The sequence below is a fragment of the Salmo trutta genome, chromosome 2, assembly GCF_901001165.1.
Source record: "Salmo trutta chromosome 2, fSalTru1.1, whole genome shotgun sequence".
Lineage (NCBI taxonomy): Eukaryota > Metazoa > Chordata > Actinopteri > Salmoniformes > Salmonidae > Salmo > Salmo trutta.
The window spans coordinates 39,674,618-39,692,503 of record NC_042958.1 but is presented as its reverse complement, the minus strand read 5'-3'; the positions used below and the strand labels follow the sequence as shown (position 1 = coordinate 39,692,503).

The 17,886-nt window shown below is 51.4% G+C and overlaps 1 protein-coding gene across 1 annotated transcript in view; it reads right to left on the bottom strand.

Annotated features, from left to right (window-relative positions):
• The window catches only part of LOC115163089 (signal-induced proliferation-associated 1-like protein 2), a gene marked incomplete in the record, with an annotated part of 359,029 nt that overhangs the window by 52,203 nt on the left and 288,940 nt on the right, over positions 1-17,886 (bottom strand). Inside the window, 3 exon segments of the mRNA XM_029714698.1 lie at positions 2,738-2,879; positions 13,976-14,200; positions 15,098-15,495. Of these exon segments, the coding sequence (XP_029570558.1) occupies positions 2,738-2,879; positions 13,976-14,200; positions 15,098-15,495 (765 nt within the window).

The following is a 17,886-nucleotide window of genomic DNA, read 5'->3' as shown; positions in this document are numbered from 1 at the left end:
ACAGGCCCTCCGATTTGACACACTGAGCTCTATCTAAGAAGTAGTTGGTGAACCAGGCAAGGCAGTCATTTGAGAAGCCAAGGCTATTGAGCCTGCCAATAAGAATGCGGTGATTGACAGTCGAACGCCTTGGCCAGGTCGATGAAGACGGCTGCACATTATTGTCTTTTATTGATGTCGGTTATGATATCATTTAGGACCTTGAGTATGGCTGAGGTGCACCCATGACCAGCTCTAAAACCAGATTGCATAGTGGAGAAGGTACGGTGGAATTCAAAATGGCTGGTGATCTGTTTGTTAACTTTGCTTTCGAAGACCTTAGAAAGGCAGGGTAGAATAGATATAGTTCTGTAGCAGTTTGGGTCTAGAGTGTCTCCCCCTTTGAAGAGGGGGATGACCGCGGCAGCTTTCCAATCTTTGGGGATCTCAGACGATACGAAAGAGGGGTTGAAAAGGCTAATAATAGGGGTTGCAACAATTTCGGCAGATAATTTTAGAAAGAGAGGGTCCAGATTGTCTTGCCCAGCTGATTTGTATGGATCCAGATTTCGCAGCTCTTTCAGAACATCAGCTGTCTGGATTTGGGTGATATCGGTACGTGGACTGGAGGCAGGGCATGAAAAGGATAACGAATCCAGTTGTTTGTGTCATCCATTTCTGGAAAGTACCTGCGTAATTGCGCACCCAACACACTCAGGTGCTTCGCTATATCCCATTTGACATTGTCCGTAAGCTTGAGTTCATTTGCGCACAAAAAAACATACAATGATGGAAATACCTGTGTGTTTTCCTTGTTAATACAGACAGAGAAGAGCGCCAACTTCTTAATCATAGCCTCAATTTTGTCCCGCACATTGAATATAGTTGTGGAGAGTCCCTGTAATCCTAGATTCAGATCATTCAGGCGAGAAAAAACATCACCCAGATAGGCCAGTCGTGTGAGAAACTCGTCATCATGTAACCGGTTGGACAAGTGAAAATCAGTAAAGAAAACTATAAACTCGTCTCTCAATTTAAAAAAAACGTGTCAATTCTTTGCCCCTTGATAACCAGAACACTTCTGTATGTTGTAAAAGCGTTACATGGTCGCTGCCCATATCATTGCATAGTTCAGAAAATACACGAGAGTTCAGGGGCTTTGCTTTAACCAAAGTTAACAATTTTAGTGTCCAAAATGTCTTTCAAGCTGTCAGGCATTCCCATGGCAGCAAGAGCCTCTCGGTGGATGATGCAGTGAACCCAAGTGGCGTCGGGAGCAACTGCTTGCACGCGTGTTATGACTCCACAATGTCTCCCTCTCATGGCTTTTGATCCATCAGTACAGATGCCAACATGAGCGGCAGCTACGTTTAGCTACATACGGACCGTTAGTGGAATTCCCACGATAGAGAAACAGTGAAACGGAAAAACCTCACCCAAATGTATAGCCCCGTTGGAAAATATAAATGGATTGTTAGAAAATGTGAATTAAATTATATTTTTGTGATTCACATGTTTATTTGGCGTACCCCAGTTTGTGAATACCTGTTTTTAGAGTACAATTCATGATGGTAAATGCCCATTTGAATACATTGAAAACGGACAGTGTACATTTGTACATTTCCAATATATTTAATGAGGGATTTACCATCACTAAATGGACAGGCTGAAATCAACACCAACGAGTGAATGAGAGGAACCACTATCACTACTAGGCCGTCCCGAGTTCAACGAGTTAGACAACTGGGCATTTCAGCAAAATATAACAGAATGTCCAATTCGTGATGGTAAATGCCCATTGTAATGTATTGCTTATGGACAGTGTCCAATACACATAATACATTGCCAGTCTTAACATGTTATACAGCAGTTGGACAGTGTCTGTTGCGTCAAAAGACAGGTATTGATATTCAAGGCGTTCAGATTTTCAACTGATTTCAAAGATAAAACACCAGCAGGGGGCGAAAGGGTGTATGCATTGTGGAACCCATCATTAGCTTGTGTTTCCCTGGGGAACATATATACTGGTGCACCTTTGTGATAGCAGGTGGTGAAATGTTTGGTGGAAAAGCATTTCACTGGAAGTCCTTCATGGAAGAGAAGACTCTCATTCATACACATTCAGCTCATTTAGGATTCTGGAGACTCAACCGGTAGGCACATGGACATTGTTGTGTAAAATTGTTGCAAGTTAGATGTTTATTTGTGTTGAGAATTGAGACCAATTGTCTAATTTAGTATATAGTATAATTGATATAATATGACTACATTAAGATTATATATTTATTTTGAAATGACCTTACTTGAAGTAATGTATATTTCTTTTTGTGTTTTGCCTTTAAAGGTTATCAACCTAACTAATTAACTAACTAACTGACTAAAGAAATAAAAGAAGTCAGAAGAAAATTGAGTTGTCCCTTGCGTCCTTCAGTCCTTAAAGGCCTTTTTCAAGTTTGGGCAAAGAGCTGCAGTGTGAACCATACACAACTTGACAGTGTCCATTGCCAATATATTGCAATTGGATAGTGTCCATTACACATATGCTATATTGTCAGTGTGAACATGCTCTTCTGCAAGTTGACAGTGTCCATTGCATATCCATAAGGAGTTCCCATTCCGAAATGGACATGCTGAATCAACACCAACAAGAAATTCTGACTTCCTATGATCAAACATAACAAATAGACCTTCTAGGTTGATTCAGGGCTAAACATAGTGATATATATCATTTGTTCAGTGTATAGGTAAACCATCTCACCTTCCTCTGTCCGTCCTCCCCTGGGCCACTCTCCTCCAGCATCATCTTTAGGTACTCTTCTTTAGACAGCTTCTCCAGAGCCTTGGCCTCTCTCTCCCTCTCTGCTGCCTGGCGAAACGCTGCCTCCTGGAGGTACAACTGCCTGCAAGAGACACACAAAACAGAACAGAGAGTCTGGTCAGAGACCAGCCAGGAGAACCCTGTGTAAGGGACAGGAGGAGTGGGAGAGGGGATGAGGGAGTGGAGGAAGGCCTTTTGATAACCCAGCTTTGGTCAAAGAGAAAAAGGATCAGAGAGGTAGCCAAGCTGTTTATACAAAACTGTTGGTCAGTACCAATCAGGGCCTTCAGGGGCAGCAACAGGCAACATCTTAGCATGGCAACGCCACCAGGTGCTTTTCTGAATCATGCTGCAGATATTTGTCAGTGGGAGGAGAGGTGTGGGATTAGGAAAGGGAGAGATGCATGCTGTGAAGGAAGAAGCCAAGCTCTGTTTAAGTGAGGGTGCAACTGGGAGTAGGGAGGGACAAAAAGGTTTTATGACACAGAGACAAAGAAAGAGGGGGAACAATATTTTATTGTGGTTACAGTTCAATAGAGAGGTACAGAAACAAAGAAACATGCAGGCAGCAGGAGCAGACAGAGAGGTCAGACCACAGGGTTGGAGTCAGACCACAGGGTTGGAGTCAGACCACAGGGTTGGAGTCAGACCACAGGGTTGGAGTCAGACCACAGGGTTGGAGTCAGACCACAGGGTTGGATTCAGACCACAGTCAGGAGACAAGTTAAGAGCGTCTGGTTAACCACAAGGTCAAGGGTTAGACCATAGGGAGGAGGTGATAGAGGAGGAGGAGGACAGGGAGGAGGAGATAGAGGAGGAGAACAGGGAGGAGGTGATAGAGGAGGAGGAGGACAGGGAGGAGGAGATGGAGGAGGTGATGGAGGAGGAGGAGGACAGGGAGGAGGTGATAGAGGAGGAGGAGGACAGGGAGGAGGTGATGGAGGAGGAGGAGGACAGGGAGGAGGTGATAGAGGAGGAGGAGGACAGGGAAGAGGTGATAGAGGAGGAGGAGGATAGGGAGGAAGTGATAGAGGAGGAGGAGGATAGGGAGGAGGAGATGGAGGAGGAGGATAGGGAGGAGGAGATAGAGGAGGAGGAGGACAGGGAGGAGGTGATAGAGGACAGGGAGGAGGTGAAAGAGGAGGAGGAGGAGGACAGGGAGGAGGAGATGGAGGAGGTGATGGAGGAGGAGGAGGACAGGGAGGAGGTGATAGAGGAGGAGGAGGACAGGGAGGAGGTGATGGAGGAGGAGGAGGACAGGGAGGAGGTGATAGAGGAGGAGGAGGACAGGGAAGAGGTGATAGAGGAGGAGGAGGATAGGGAGGAAGTGATAGAGGAGGAGGAGGATAGGGAGGAGGAGATGGAGGAGGAGGATAGGGAGGAGGAGATAGAGGAGGAGGAGGACAGGGAGGAGGTGATAGAGGACAGGGAGGAGGTGAAAGAGGAGGAGGAGGACAGGGAGGAGGTGATGGAGGAGGACAGGGAGGAGGTGATAGAGGAAAAGGAAGACAGGGAGGAGGTGATAGAGGAGGAGGAGGACAGGGAGGAGGTGATAGAGGAGGAGGAGGATAGGGAGGAGGTGATAGAGGAGGAGGAGGATAGGGAGGAGGTGATGGAGAAGGAGGAGGATAGGGAGGAGGTGATAGAGGAGAAGGACAGGGAAGAGGAGATAGAGGAGGAGGAAGACAGGGAGGAGGTGATAGAGGAGGAGGACAGGGAGGAGGAGATAGAGGAGGAGGAGGACAGGGAGGAGGTGATAGAGGAGGAGGAGGACAGGGAGGAGGTGATAGAGGAGGAGGAGGACAGGGAGGAGGAGATGGAGGAGGAGGACAGGGAGGAGGAGATGGAGGACAGGGAGGAGGTGATACAGAAAGGTTGAGGACAGGGAGAAGGTGAAAGAGGAGGAGGAGGAGGAGGAGGACAGTGAGGAGGAGATGGAGGAAGACAGTGAGGAGGAGATGGAGGAGGACAGTGAGGAAGAGATGGAGGAGGACAGTGAGGAGGTGAAAGAGGAGGCGGAGGAGGACAGTGAGAAGGTGATAGAGGACAGGGAGGAGGTGAAAGAGGAGGAGGAGGACAGGGAGGAGGTGATAGAGGAGGAGGAGGAGGAGGACAGTGATAGCCCTGGCTGGTGTGTCCCTGATGGGTTGACAGCATGTTATGCCGGTGTTGAGGGGGGAATGCATGAGGTAGAGGGGGAGTGAGGGGGGAGGGAGAGGGGGAAGGTAGAGGGGGAGTGAAGGGGAAGGTAGAGGGGGAGTGAAGGGGGAGAGAGAGGGGGAGTGAAGGGGGAAGGTAGAAGGGGAGTGAGGGGGGAAGGTAGAGGGGGAGTGAAGGGGGAGTGAAGGGGGAGGTAGAGGGAAGGTAGAGGGGGAGTGAGGGGGAAGGTAGAGGGGGAGTAAAGGGGAGAGAGAGGGGGAGTGAAGGGGGAAGGTAGAAGGGGAGTGAGGGGGAAGGTAGAGGGGGAGTGAAGGGGGAGAAGAGGGGGAGTGAAGTTGGAAGGTAGAAGGTGTGTGAGGGGGAAGGTATAGGGGGAGTGAAGGGGATGGGAAGGGGGGGAGTGAAGGGGGAATGTATAAGATGTGTGAGGGGGAAGGTAGAAGGGTAATGAGGGGGAAGTTAGATAGGCAGTGAGGGGGAAGGTAGAGTGAGGGGAAACGCAGAGGGGGAGTGAGGGGGAAGGGAGAGTGAGGGGGAACGTAGAGGGGGAGTGAGGGGGAAGGGAGAGTGAGGGGGAAGGGAGAGTGAGGGGGTAGGTAGAGGGGGAGTGAGGGGGAAGGTAGAGGGGGTGTGAGGGGGAAGGGAGAGGGAGAGTGAGGGGGAAGGGAGAGGGGAGAGGGGGAGTGAGGGAGAAGGCAGAGGGGGAGTGAGGGGTAAGGGAGAGGGGGAGTGAGCGAGAAGGGAGAGGGGGTGTGAGGGGGAGTGAGGGGGGAAGGTTTAAGGAGAGTGAGGGGGGAGGTAGAGGGGGAGTGAGGGGGAAGGTAGAGGGGGTGTGAGGGGGAAGGGAGAGGGAGAGTGAGGGGGAAGGGAGAGGGGGAAGGAGATGGGTAGTGAGGGGGAAGGTAGAGTGAGGGGGAATGTAGAGGGGGAGTGAGGGGGACGGGGAGAGTGAGGGGAAGGTTTAAGGAGAGTGAGGGGGAAGGTAGAGGGGAGTGAGGGGGAAGGGAGAGGGGGTGTGAGGGGGAAGAGAGAGGGAGAGTGAGGGGGAAGGGAGAGGGGGAGTGAGGGGAAGGGAGATGGAGAGTTAGGGGGAAGGGAGAGGGAAGGTTTAAGGAGAGTGAGGGGGAAGGTTGAGGGGTAGTGAGGGGGAAGGGAGAAGGGGAGTGAGGGGGCGTGAGGGGGAGAGTGGTAGTGAAGGGGAAGGGAGAGTGAGGGGGAAGGAAGGGGGGTAGTGAGGGGGAAGGTAGAAGGGTAATGAGGGGGAAGTTAGATGGGTAGTGAGGGGGAAGGTAGAGTGAGGGGGAGTGAGGGAGAAGGGAGAGGGGGAGTGAGGGGGAAGGGAGAATGAGGGGGAAGGTTTAAGGAGAGTGAGGGGGAAGGGAGAGGTGTAGTGAGGGGGTAGGGAGAGTGAGGGGGTAGGTTTAAGGAGAGTGGGGAGGAAGGTTGAGGGGGTGTGAGGGGGAAGGGAGAGAGGTAGTGAGGGGGAAGGGAGAGGGAGAGTGAGGGGGAGTGAGGGGGAAGGGAGAGGGGGAGTGAGGGGAGGGGGAGAGGGGTAGTGAAGGGGAAGGGAGAGTGAGGGGGAAGGTTTAAGGAGATTGAGGGGGTGAGGGGGAAGGTCGAGGGGGTGTGAGGGGGAAGGGAGAGAGGTAGTGAGGGGGAAGGAAGAGGGAGAGTGAGGGGGAAGGGAGAGGGGGAGTGAGGGGGAAGGGAGATGGAGAGTGAGGGGGAAGGGAGAGGGGGAGTGTGGGGGAAAGGAGAGGGGGAGTGTGGAGGAAGGGAGAGGGGTAGTGAGGGGGAGTGAGGGGGGAAGGGAGAGGGGGAGTGAGGGGGAAAGTAGAGGGGGAGTGAGGGGGAAGGTAGAGGGGGAGTGAGGGGGAAGGGAGAGGGAGAGTGAGGGGGAAGGGAGATGGAGAGTGAGGGGGAAGGGAGATGGAGAGTGAGGGGGAAGGGAGATGGAGAGTGAGGGGGAAAGGAGATGGAGAGTGAGGGGGAGGGAGATGGAGAGTTAGGGGGAAAGGCGATGGAGAGTGAGGGGGGGGAGATGGACGGGAGAGGGAGAGTGAGGGGGTGTGAGGGGGAAGGGAGAGGGGGTATGAGGGGGAGTGAGGGGGAAGGGAGAGTGAGGGGGAAGGTTTAAGGAGAGTGAGGGGGGAGGTAGAGGGGGAGTGAGGGGGAAGGTAGAGGGGGTGTGAGGGGGAAGGGAGAGGGAGAGTGAGGGGGAAGGGAGAGGGGGAAGGGAGATGGGTAGTGAGGGGGAAGGTAGAGTGAGGTGGAATGTAGAGGGGGAGTGAGGGGGACGAGAGAGTGAGGGGGAAGGTTTAAGGAGAGTGAGGGGGAAGGTAGAGGGGGAGTGAGGGGGAAGGGAGAGTGAGGGGGAAGGTTTAAGGAGAGTGGGGGGGGAGGTAGAGGGGGAGTGAGGGGGAAGGGAGAGGGGGTGTGAGGGGGTAGGGAGAGGGAGAGTGAGGGGGAAGGGAGGGGGAAGGTTTAAGGAGAGTGAGGGGGAAGGTTGAGGGGGTGTGAGGGGGAAGGGAGAGAGGTAGTGAGGGGGAAGGGAGAAGGGGAGTGAGGGGGAGTGAGGGGGAGAGTGGTAGTGAAGGGGAAGGGAGAGTGAGGGGAAGGTTTAAGGAGAGTGAGGGGGAAGGAAAGGGGGTAGTGAGGGGGAAGGTAGAAGGGTAATGAGGGGGAAGTTAGATGGGTAGTGAGGGGGAAGGTAGAGTGAGGGGGAGTGAGGGAGAAAGGGAGAGGGGGAGTGAGGGGGAAGGGAGAATGAGGGGGAAGGTTTAAGGAGAGTGAGGGGGAAGGGAGAGGTGTAGTGAGGGGGTAGGGAGAGTGAGGGGGAAGGTTTAAGAAGAGTAGGGAGGAAGGTTGAGGGGGTGTGAGGGGGAAGGGAGAGAGGTAGTGAGGGGGAAGGGAGAGTGGGAAGGGAGAGTGAGGGGGAACGTAGAGGGGGAGTGAGGGGGAAGGGAGAATGAGAGTGAGGGGGTGAGGGGGAAGGTCGAGGGGGTGTGAGGGGGAAGGGAGAGAGGTAGTGAGGGGGAAGGAAGAGGGAGAGTGAGGGGGAAGGGAGAGGGGGAGTGAGGGGGAAGGGAGATGGAGAGTGAGGGGGAAGGGAGAGGGGGAGTGTGGGGGAAGGGAGAGGGGGAGTGTGGAGGAAGGGAGAGGGGTAGTGAGGGGGAAGGGAGAGGGGGAGTGAGGGGGAAGGGAGAGGGGGAGTGAGGGGGAAAGTAGAGGGGGAGTGAGGGGGAAGGTAGAGGGGGAGTGAGGGGGAAGGGAGATGGAGAGTGAGGGGGAAGGGAGATGGAGAGTGAGGGGGAAGGGAGATGGAGAGTGAAGGGGGAAGGGAGATGGAGAGAGGGGGAGGGAGATGGAGAGAGGGGGAGGGAGATGGAGAGTGAGGGGGCAAGGAGATGGAGAGTGAGGGGGAGGGAGATGGAGAGTGAGGGGGAAAGGCGATGGAGAGTGAGGTGGAAAGGAGATGGAGAGTGAGGGGGGGAGATGGACGGGAATGGGAGAGTGAGGGGGTGTGAGGGGGAAGGGAGAGGGGGAGTGAGGGGGAAGGGAGAGGGAAGGGAGAGGGAGAGTGAGGGGGTGTGAGGGGGAAGGGAGATGGAGAGTGACACATTATGTAGGAATGTCACACCCACGATTAATTCATGGCAGGACTCTCAACTCCCTGCAGCCCACATGGGAACCAGAGCACTGGGCACTTGGGCTTGTCAGAAGAGAGGAAACAGCAGTGGTCTGGCGCAGAGAGAGGGCCACAGGAAAGGGTGGAAGGGAGGGAGTGGTGGGCCCAGAGGGAGTGGTGGGCCCGGAGGGAGTGGTGGGCCCGGAGGGAGTGGAGGGGAGGGAGTGGAGGGCCCGGAGGGAGTGGTGGGCCCAGAGGGAGTGGAGGGGAAGGAGTGGAGGGTCCGGAGGGAGAGGTGGGCCCGGAGGAAGTGGAGGGCCCGGAGGGAGTGGAGGGGAGGGAGTGGAGGGCCCAGAGGGAGTGGTGGGCCCAGAGGGAGTGGTGGGCCTGGAGGGAGTGGAGGGGAGGGAGTGGAGGGCCCAGAGGGAGTGGTGGGCCCGGAGGGAGTGGTGGAGGGGAGTGGAGGGGAGGGAGTTGAGGGCCCGGAGGGAGTGGTGGGCCCAGAGGGAGTGGAGGGCCCAGAGGGAGTGGAGGGGAGGGAGTGGAGGGCCCAGAGGTAGTGGAGGGCCCAGAGGGAGTGGAGGGGAGGGAGTGGTGGGCCCGGAGGGAGTGGTGGGCCCGGAGGGAGTGGTGGGCCCGGAGGGAGTGGAGGGGAGGGAGTGGTGGGCCCGGAGGGAGTGGTGGGCCCGGAGGGAGTGGTGGGCCCGGAGGGAGTGGAGGGCCCGGAGGGAGTGGTGGGGAGGGGAGGGAGTGGTGGGCCCGGAGGGAGTGGAGGGAGTGGAGGGGAGGGAGTGGAGGGCCGGAGGGAGTGGTGGGCCCAGAGGGAGTGGAGGGCAGGGAGTGGAGGGCCCAGAAGGAGTGGAGGGGAGGGAGTGGTGGGCCCGGAGGGAGTGGAGGGGAGGGGAGGGAGGGAGTGGTGGGCCCGGAGGGAGTGGTGGGCCCGGAGGGAGTGGTGGGCCCGGAGGGAGTGGAGGGGAGGGGAGGGAGTGGTGGGCCCGGAGGGAGTGGAGGGGAGGGAGTGGAGGGCCGGAGGGAGTGGTGGGCCCAGAGGGAGTGGAGGGCAGGGAGTGGAGGGCCCAGAAGGAGTGGAGGGGAGGGAGTGGTGGGCCCGGAGGGAGTGGTGGGCCCGGAGGGAGTGGAGGGGAGGGGAGGGAGTGGTGGGCCCGGAGGGAGTGGAGGGAGTGGAGGGGAGGGAGTGGAGGGCCCAGAAGGAGTGGAGGGGAGGGAGTGGTGGGCCCGGAGGGAGTGGTGGGCCTGGAGGGAGTGGTGGGCCTGGAGGATCAGTGGAAGGTGGATGGGCTTAAACCTGCCATGGAGAGAGGAGAGGGCTGAAGGAGAGATGAGAGGATGGGGGTAAGTGGAGGAAAATGGATGGACTTTAACCTGCCATGGAGAGAGGAGAGGGCTGAAGGAGAGAGGAGAGGATGGGGAAAGTGGAGGAAAATGGATGGACTTTAACCTGCCATGGAGAGAGGAGTGGGCTGAAGGAGAGAGGAGAGGATGGGGGAAAGTGGAGGAAAATGGATGGACTTTAACCTGCCATGGAGGGAGGAGTGGAAGGAGACAGAGTGAACAGTGGAGGGCATTAAACCTGTAATGAGGGTTGATAGACTGGAAGACAGGAGTGGGCGTTGGCAATCACATACTGGGGAGACCGTGTACAGGGAGGGGGTAGCTTGTACCTAGAGCGCTCAGACAGCGTTTTAAGGAGGAAAGCTAACAAGCCCTCTGCTCCTCTGGGACAAGCAGCATTAATAAAAGGAACAAGCAGCATTAATAAAAGGAACAAGCAGCAGAAAGCAGAACAGAAAAAAGCCAGGTGTTGGTATACGGTTGTAACATAGTTAGCAGTATACAGTACTAAAGAAACATAACACTGAAGGGGAAAAGAAAAACGTCATTGTGTTAAGAGTTGGACAATACCTGTGAACAACATGAGGACATATATAAGGAGGTAGGTTACAGACAAACAAATAAAACCATATGGGTCTCAAATAAGACCCTATTTCCTTCTTAGTGCACTACAGAACTTTAGACCACAGGGCCCATAGGGCATTAGGGATGCACACTACATAAACAAACAGCTGTTTCCATATGGCCTGAAGAGGACTGTAAGAGCCATGCTATTAACCACAAAGCTCCAACTGGTGTATTTCACAGACAATATTACATTACTGGAGCTGGAGAACGGGGACATGGAGGAGGGGGAACCTCTAGCTCACACGCCCGGTCACACACACACACACATATCAATGACCCTCTGTCTATTCTCATCTCTACCTTCACACTACAGCGATGTACAATAACTAATCATTTACCTACCATTTTTCAGGAGCCTATAATGTGGCAGGAATCCTAGATGTGCTTTTGGAGTCAGAGCCTGGTGCTGCTGCAGACCCTGCTGGCTACTGCAGACCCTGCAGACCCTGCTGGCTACTGCAGACCCTGCTGGCTACTGCAGACCCTGTTGGCCACTGCTGCAGACCCTGCTGGCTACTGCAGACCCTGCTGGCTACTGCAGACCCTGCTGGCTACTGCAGACCCTGCTGGCTGCTGCAGACCCTGCTGGCTGCTGCAGACCCTGCTGGCTGCTGCAGACCCTGCTGGCTGCTGCAGACCCTGCTGGCTGCTGCAGACCCTGCTGGCTACTGCAGACCCTGCTGGCTACTGTAGACCCTTGCAGATACGTTTATTAGAGTTACTAGCTTCAGAAATTGCAGCCCAAATAAATGCTTCACAGAGTTCAAGTAACAGTCACATCTCAACATCAACTGTTCAGAGGAGACTGCGTGAATCAGGCCTTCATGGTCGAATTGCTGCAAAGAAACCACTACTCAGGGACACAAATAATAAGAAGAGACTTGTTGAGCCAAGAAACATGAGCAAAGGACATTAGACCGGTGGAAATTTGTCCTTTGGTCTGGAGTCCAAATTTGAGATTTTTGGTACCAACTCAGCCATGTCTTTGTGAGACGCAGAATAATGATCTCAGCATGTGTATTTCCCACCGTAAAGCATGGAGGAGAAGGTGTGATGGTGTGGGGGTGCTTTGCTGGTGACACTGCCTGTGATTTATTTATAATTCAACGCACACTTAACCAGCATGGCTAACACAGCATTCTGCAGCGATATGCCATCACATCTGGTTTGGGCTTAGTGGGACAATCATTTGTTTTTCAACAGGACAATGACCCAACACTCCTCCAGGCTGTGAAAGGGCTATTTGACCAAGAAGGAGAGTGATGGAGTGCTGCATCAGATGACCTGTTCTCCATAATCACAAGATCTCAACCAAATTGAGACAGTTTGGGATGAGTCAGACCGCAGAGTGAAGGAAAAGCAGCCAACAAGTACTAAGCATATGTGAGAACTCCTTCAAGACTGTTGGAAAAGCATTCCAGGTGAAGCTGGTTGACAGAATGCCAAGAGTGTGCAAAGCTGTCATCAAGGCAAAGGGTGACTATTTGAAGAAACTCAAATATAAAATATATTTTCATGTGTTTAACACTTTTTTGGTTCCTACATGATTCCATATGCGTTATTTTATAGTTGTGATGTCTTCACTATTATTCTACAATGTATAAAATAGTCCAAATAAAGAAAAACCCTGGAATGAGTAGGTGTTCTAAAACTTTTGACTGGTAGTGTATACACACACACGCACACACGCATCCACGCACACACGCACACACGCAGTTAGAGTCATTAATACTTGTTTTTCAACCACTCTACAAATTTCTTGTTAACAAACTATAGTTTTGGCAAGTCAGTTAGGACATCTACTTTGTGGATGACACAAGTCATTTTTCCAACAATTGTTTACAGACAGATTATTTCACTTATAATTCACAGAATCACAATTCCAGTGGGTCAGAAGTTTACAAGTCGACTGCACCTTTAAAACAGCTTGGAAAATTCCAGAAAATGATGTCATGGCTTTAGAAGCTTCTGATAAGCTAATTGACATAATTTGAGTCAATTGGAGGTATACCTGTGGAATTTCAAGGCCTACCCTCAAACTCAGTTCCTCTTTGCTTGACTTCATGGGAACATGAAAAGAAATCAGCCAAGACCTCAGAAAACAATTGTAGACCTCCACAAGTCTGGTTCATCCTTGGGAGCAATTTCCAAACGCCTGAAGGTACCACGTTCATCTGTACAAACAATAGTACGCAAGTATAAACACCATGCGACCACGCAGCCGTCATAACACTCAGGAAGGAGAAGCATTCTGTCTCCTAGAGATGAACGTACTTTGGTGTGAAAAGTGCAAATCTATCCCAGAAAAACAGCAAAGGACCTTATGAAGATGCTGGAGGAAACAGGTACAAAAGTATCTATATCCACAGTAAAACAAGTCCTATACTGACATAACCTGAAAGGCTGCTCAGCAAGGAAGAAGCCACTGCTCCAAAACCACCATAAGAAAGCCAGACTACGGTTTGCAACTGCACATAGGGACAAAGATCGTACTTTTTGGAGAAATGTCCTCTGGTCTCATGAAACAAAAATAGAACTGTTTGGCCATAATGACCATCGTTATGTTTGGAGGAAAAAGGGGGAGGCTTGCAAGCCGAAGAACACCATCCCAACCGTGAAGCACAGGGGTGGCAGCATCATGTTGTGGGGGTGCTTTGCTGCAAGAGGGACTGATGCACTTCACAAAATAGATGGCATCATGAGGACGGAAAATAATGTGGATATATTAAAGCAACATCTCAAGACATCAGTCAGGAAGTTAAAGCTTGGTCGCAAATGACTCTTCCAAATGGATAATGACCCCAAGCATACTTCCAAAGTTGTGGCAAAATGGCTTAAGGACAACAAAGTCAAGGTATTGGAGTGGCGATCACAAAGCCCTGACCTCAATCCTATAGAAAATTTGTGGGCAGAACCGAAAAAGCGTGTGCAAGCAAGGAGGCCTACAAACCTGACTCAGTTACACCAGCCATGTCAGGAGGAATGGGCCAAAATTCACCCAACTTATTGTGGGAAGGTTGTGGAAGGCTATGCAAAAAGTTTGACCCAAGTTAAACAATTCAAAGGCAATGCTACCAAATACTAATTGAGTGCATGTAAACTTCTGACCCACTGGGAATGTGATGAAAGAAATAAAAGCTGAAATAAAACATTCTCTCTACTATTATTCTGACATTTCACAATCTTAAAATAAAGTGGCGATCCTAACTGACCTAAAACAGGGAATTTTTACTAGGATTAAATGTCAGGAATTGTGAAAAACTGAATTTAAATGTATTTGGCTAAATTGTATGTAAATTTCCGACTTCAACTGTATATATACACACACACACACACACACACACACACACACACACGTATACAAACACACACACACACAAACATACACACACACACACACACACACTCACCCACACTCTAACAGTTTAGGCTCTTCGTTAGTGGGCGAGTCTTCAGTCTTCTTCCGGCGTTTGGAACCAGGAAGTGGGCGTGTCTGTCCACTGTCTTCTAGCCCTGCCCCTGGCCCAGAGCCTGCCCCTGAGCTGGTCTGAGGGAAGGTGTAGACCCGGGAGGAGTCCGCTGACACACAGTACCGGGCTCCCCGCGCTAAGGGACTGCCACTGTGGTGGGACCCACTGGACCCAGAGAAAAAAGGGTTGAAGGTCAAATGGAGAAGTGTTGGTGACAATGCTGGCCGGATGGACAGCAACAACAGAACAACAGGACACCGAATGGCCAACCAGTCTGGTCACATGATCACCATGTAAGTTTTTGTATCATAGATAACGTATAAAGAACAGAATGGGGACACATCTCTACAGGTTAACAGACAGCTGAATGGGTACAGATCTCTACAGGTTAACAGACAGCTGAATGGGTACAGATCTCTACAGGTTAACAGACAGCTGAATGGGGACAGATCTCTGTAGGTTAACAGACAGCTGAATGGGGACAGATCTCTACAGGTTAACAGACAGCTGAATGGGGACAGATCTCTGTAGGTTTACAGACAGCTCAATGGGTTTACCGTACATCTCCGCAGGTTTGGATTAGAAACCAAACCCTGACCCTGACTGACCCAGCCCCTGACCCAGCCCCTGACCCAGCCCCTGACCCTGACCTTGACCCAGCCCCTGACCCTGACCTTGACCCAGCCCCTGACCCTGACCCAGCCCCTGACCCGGCCCCTGACCCAGCCCCTGACCCAGCCCCTGACCCTGACCCAGCCCCTGACCCAGCCCCTGACCCTGACCCAGCCCCAGCCCCTGACCCAGACCCCCCAACCCCTGCATCCGGATGTATATCTGGTCTCAATGGTCAGTCAACAACCAACTGTGTTGTGTGGTGCGTTTGTAATTTTGTGTGTGTGTGTGTGTGTGTGTGTAGTCCTGAGAGCATGCCAATATGTTGATGATCTGGGAGATAATGAAAACAGACTGTTGGTTTTGTTGATATAGAGGACAGGGACGAGAGGAGAGGAGAGGAGAGGAGAGGAGAGGAGAGGAGAGGAGAAAAGAGGAGAGAGACTGTACCTGGAGTGGGAGGATTGTGAATGTGACGAGATCTCACTCAGGTCCCCAATGCTTCCCTCTGTCACGTGACCAGTCATGATCGCTGACGCATATCCTTGCGGCAGGTACAGTTTCCCATGATCCTCTCCTTCGCAGCCATCCTTGGGGTGTCCCCCCTCTCCCCCCCAGGGGTGTCCCCCCTCACCTCCACAACCCCCCTGCATTAGTAACCTCCCCCCAGGCCCCATACAGGGGTTGGTGTCGATCCCGCTGTCTGTCGAGGCTCCTTTAATGTACGTCAACCCCAGGATCTCAGGATCCATCAGATCTCCAGAGCCAAAGTGTTTATCATCACTGTTATTGGAGGAGGCGTTGGAGGAGAGGGTGTTACAGCTGGAGTGACTGGATGTCTTTTCTCCCTGTACAGAGGAGAGGGAGAGAGAGGAGGAGAGAGGGAGTTAGAGAGGAGAGAGAGAGTTAGAGAGAGAGCGAGAGAGAGAGAGGAGGAGAGAGAGAGAAAGAGAGATGGAGAGAGAGAGACAGATAGAAGGGGGTTACACACTACATGGCAGATCCAAGATGGCTTAGCAGTGCAGACGTTGTTTGTCGTTCTCTCGTGTACATTTTTTATTTTTTCGTATTTTTTGTATATATTTTCTATATATTTTTCCATTTTTAAATTAAATATACCTTCCGGCAACCCGCCTCATGTGATATATGATACGGATCTGCTATTTTTCAACCTTATAGCCAGAACCTCCATCAGCTGCTAGCCATCAGAAGCTAACCAGCTAATTAACTACTAGCTATTTAGTCATTGTTAGCCACTGCTAGCGGCCTTTACCTTTAGCACAGACACCAGAAGCTTTTAGCTTGGAAAATACTCGCCAGCCTACCAGTCTGCACTGCGCGTTATCAAGCCTGAGCATATCGGACTGTTTTTCTCCACTACAACACCTGATTCCTGCTGTAAGCCCTGGACCACTACTCCTGATCATCACTGAGTGCCCCAGCCCCGAAGCTAGCCTCTTGACGGGCTCGTCCCGTATGCGGGACGGACATCCAGAGAAAAATCCTATCGCCATTAGCATAACAAAATGTAATACTTTTTTTTTTTTTTAAATATAGGACAATGTTATATCATTTCATAGATACACCTCTCCTGAATCTAACCACGTTGTCCGATTTCAAAAAGGCTTTACAGCAAAAGCAAAACATTAGATTATGTTAGAGGAGTATATCGTAAAAGTAGCCACATAGCCATTTTCCGACCAACCACATGCATCACAAATAACCAAAAAATAGCTAAATGCAGCACTAACCTTTGACAATCTTCATCAGATGACACTCCTAGGACATCATGTTACACAATACACGCATTCTTTTGTTCGATAAAGTTCATATTTATATATAAAAACAGCATTTTACATCGGCGCGTGACGTTGACTAACTATTTTCCCTCAAATGCGTCCGGTGAAACAGCGCTACAATTTACTAAATTACTATTCGAAAACATTTTTAAAATGTAATATTGTCATTCTAAGATTTATAGATTAGCATCTCTTGAAAGCACCTGCAATGCCAGATTTAAAAATAACTTTACTGGGTAATCACACTTTGCGATGAAAGGGGATGCGATACTCAGAAAAATAGGCTAGCAATACAGGTCAGCGCCATCTTGGAACAATCGCATATCAAATCTAGTCTTGTATACTATTGTCAATAATCCCTTACCTTTGATTATCTTCATCAGAAGGCACTTCCAGGAATCCCAGGTCCACAACAAATGTTTTTTCGTTCGAAAAAGTTAATCCTTTACGTCCCAATAGCTTGTTCTTGTTAGCGCGTTCTGAAGGCTGCTCCAAAAGTACCCTCGGCCGCGGGACTTCTCTCTCAACAAAATGCATTTTTTTTTATTTAGGTTCGTTCAAACATGTCAAACGTTGTATAACATAAATCTTTAGGGCCTTTTTCAACCAGAGCTCCAATAACATTCAAGGGGGACGATTGCATTGTCTTTCAAAACGTTTCGAAAGGGAGGGTAGCCAGGGGCGCCGGCGTCATAATGGTGATGGCCCTCCTCATGTGACCACGTTCCACAGACTCTCATTGTGTCAGTTTTCACAGTAGAAGGCTCAAACCACTTTGTAAGGACTGGGGACATCTAGTGGAAGCAATAGGAAGTGCTCAATGAACCATTGCTCACGATGTGATTTATAGGCAAAGTGATGAAGTTGAGTCCGCAATTCAGAATTCCACTTCCTGTTACGATCTGTCTCGGGGTTTTGACTGCCATATGAGTTCTGTTATACTCACAGACACCATTCAAACAGTTTTAGAAACTTTAGGGTGTTTTCTATCCACAAGTATTAATTATATGCATATCCTAGCTTCTGAGTTTGAGTAGGAGGCCGTTTAAAATGGGCACAAATTATTTTCAAAAATCGCTATAACGCCCCCTATCCTAGGCGACCATCAAGAGGCAAGCCCTGAGCCAGGCCCATCTCCTGGCCTGCTCAGTGGATCCTATGATCACTCGGCTACACAGCTGATGCCTCCCGGACTCTTCACTAACACGACTAGAATCCATTACATCACCGGATTCTTGCCGTAAGATCTGGACCTTTGCATCGGATCATCGCAGCTAGCTAGCGGCTACAGAGTGGCTAATGCCCTTGTCCTGAAGCTAGCACCAGTTCGCCGCGAGCCAAGCGCATCTCCCGGCTAGCAAACAAAATTACACCAGCTACAACACCTCTTTTGCCAACTGGCATGGACCCTTTGATGACACGGAGCCCCAACGTTCCATC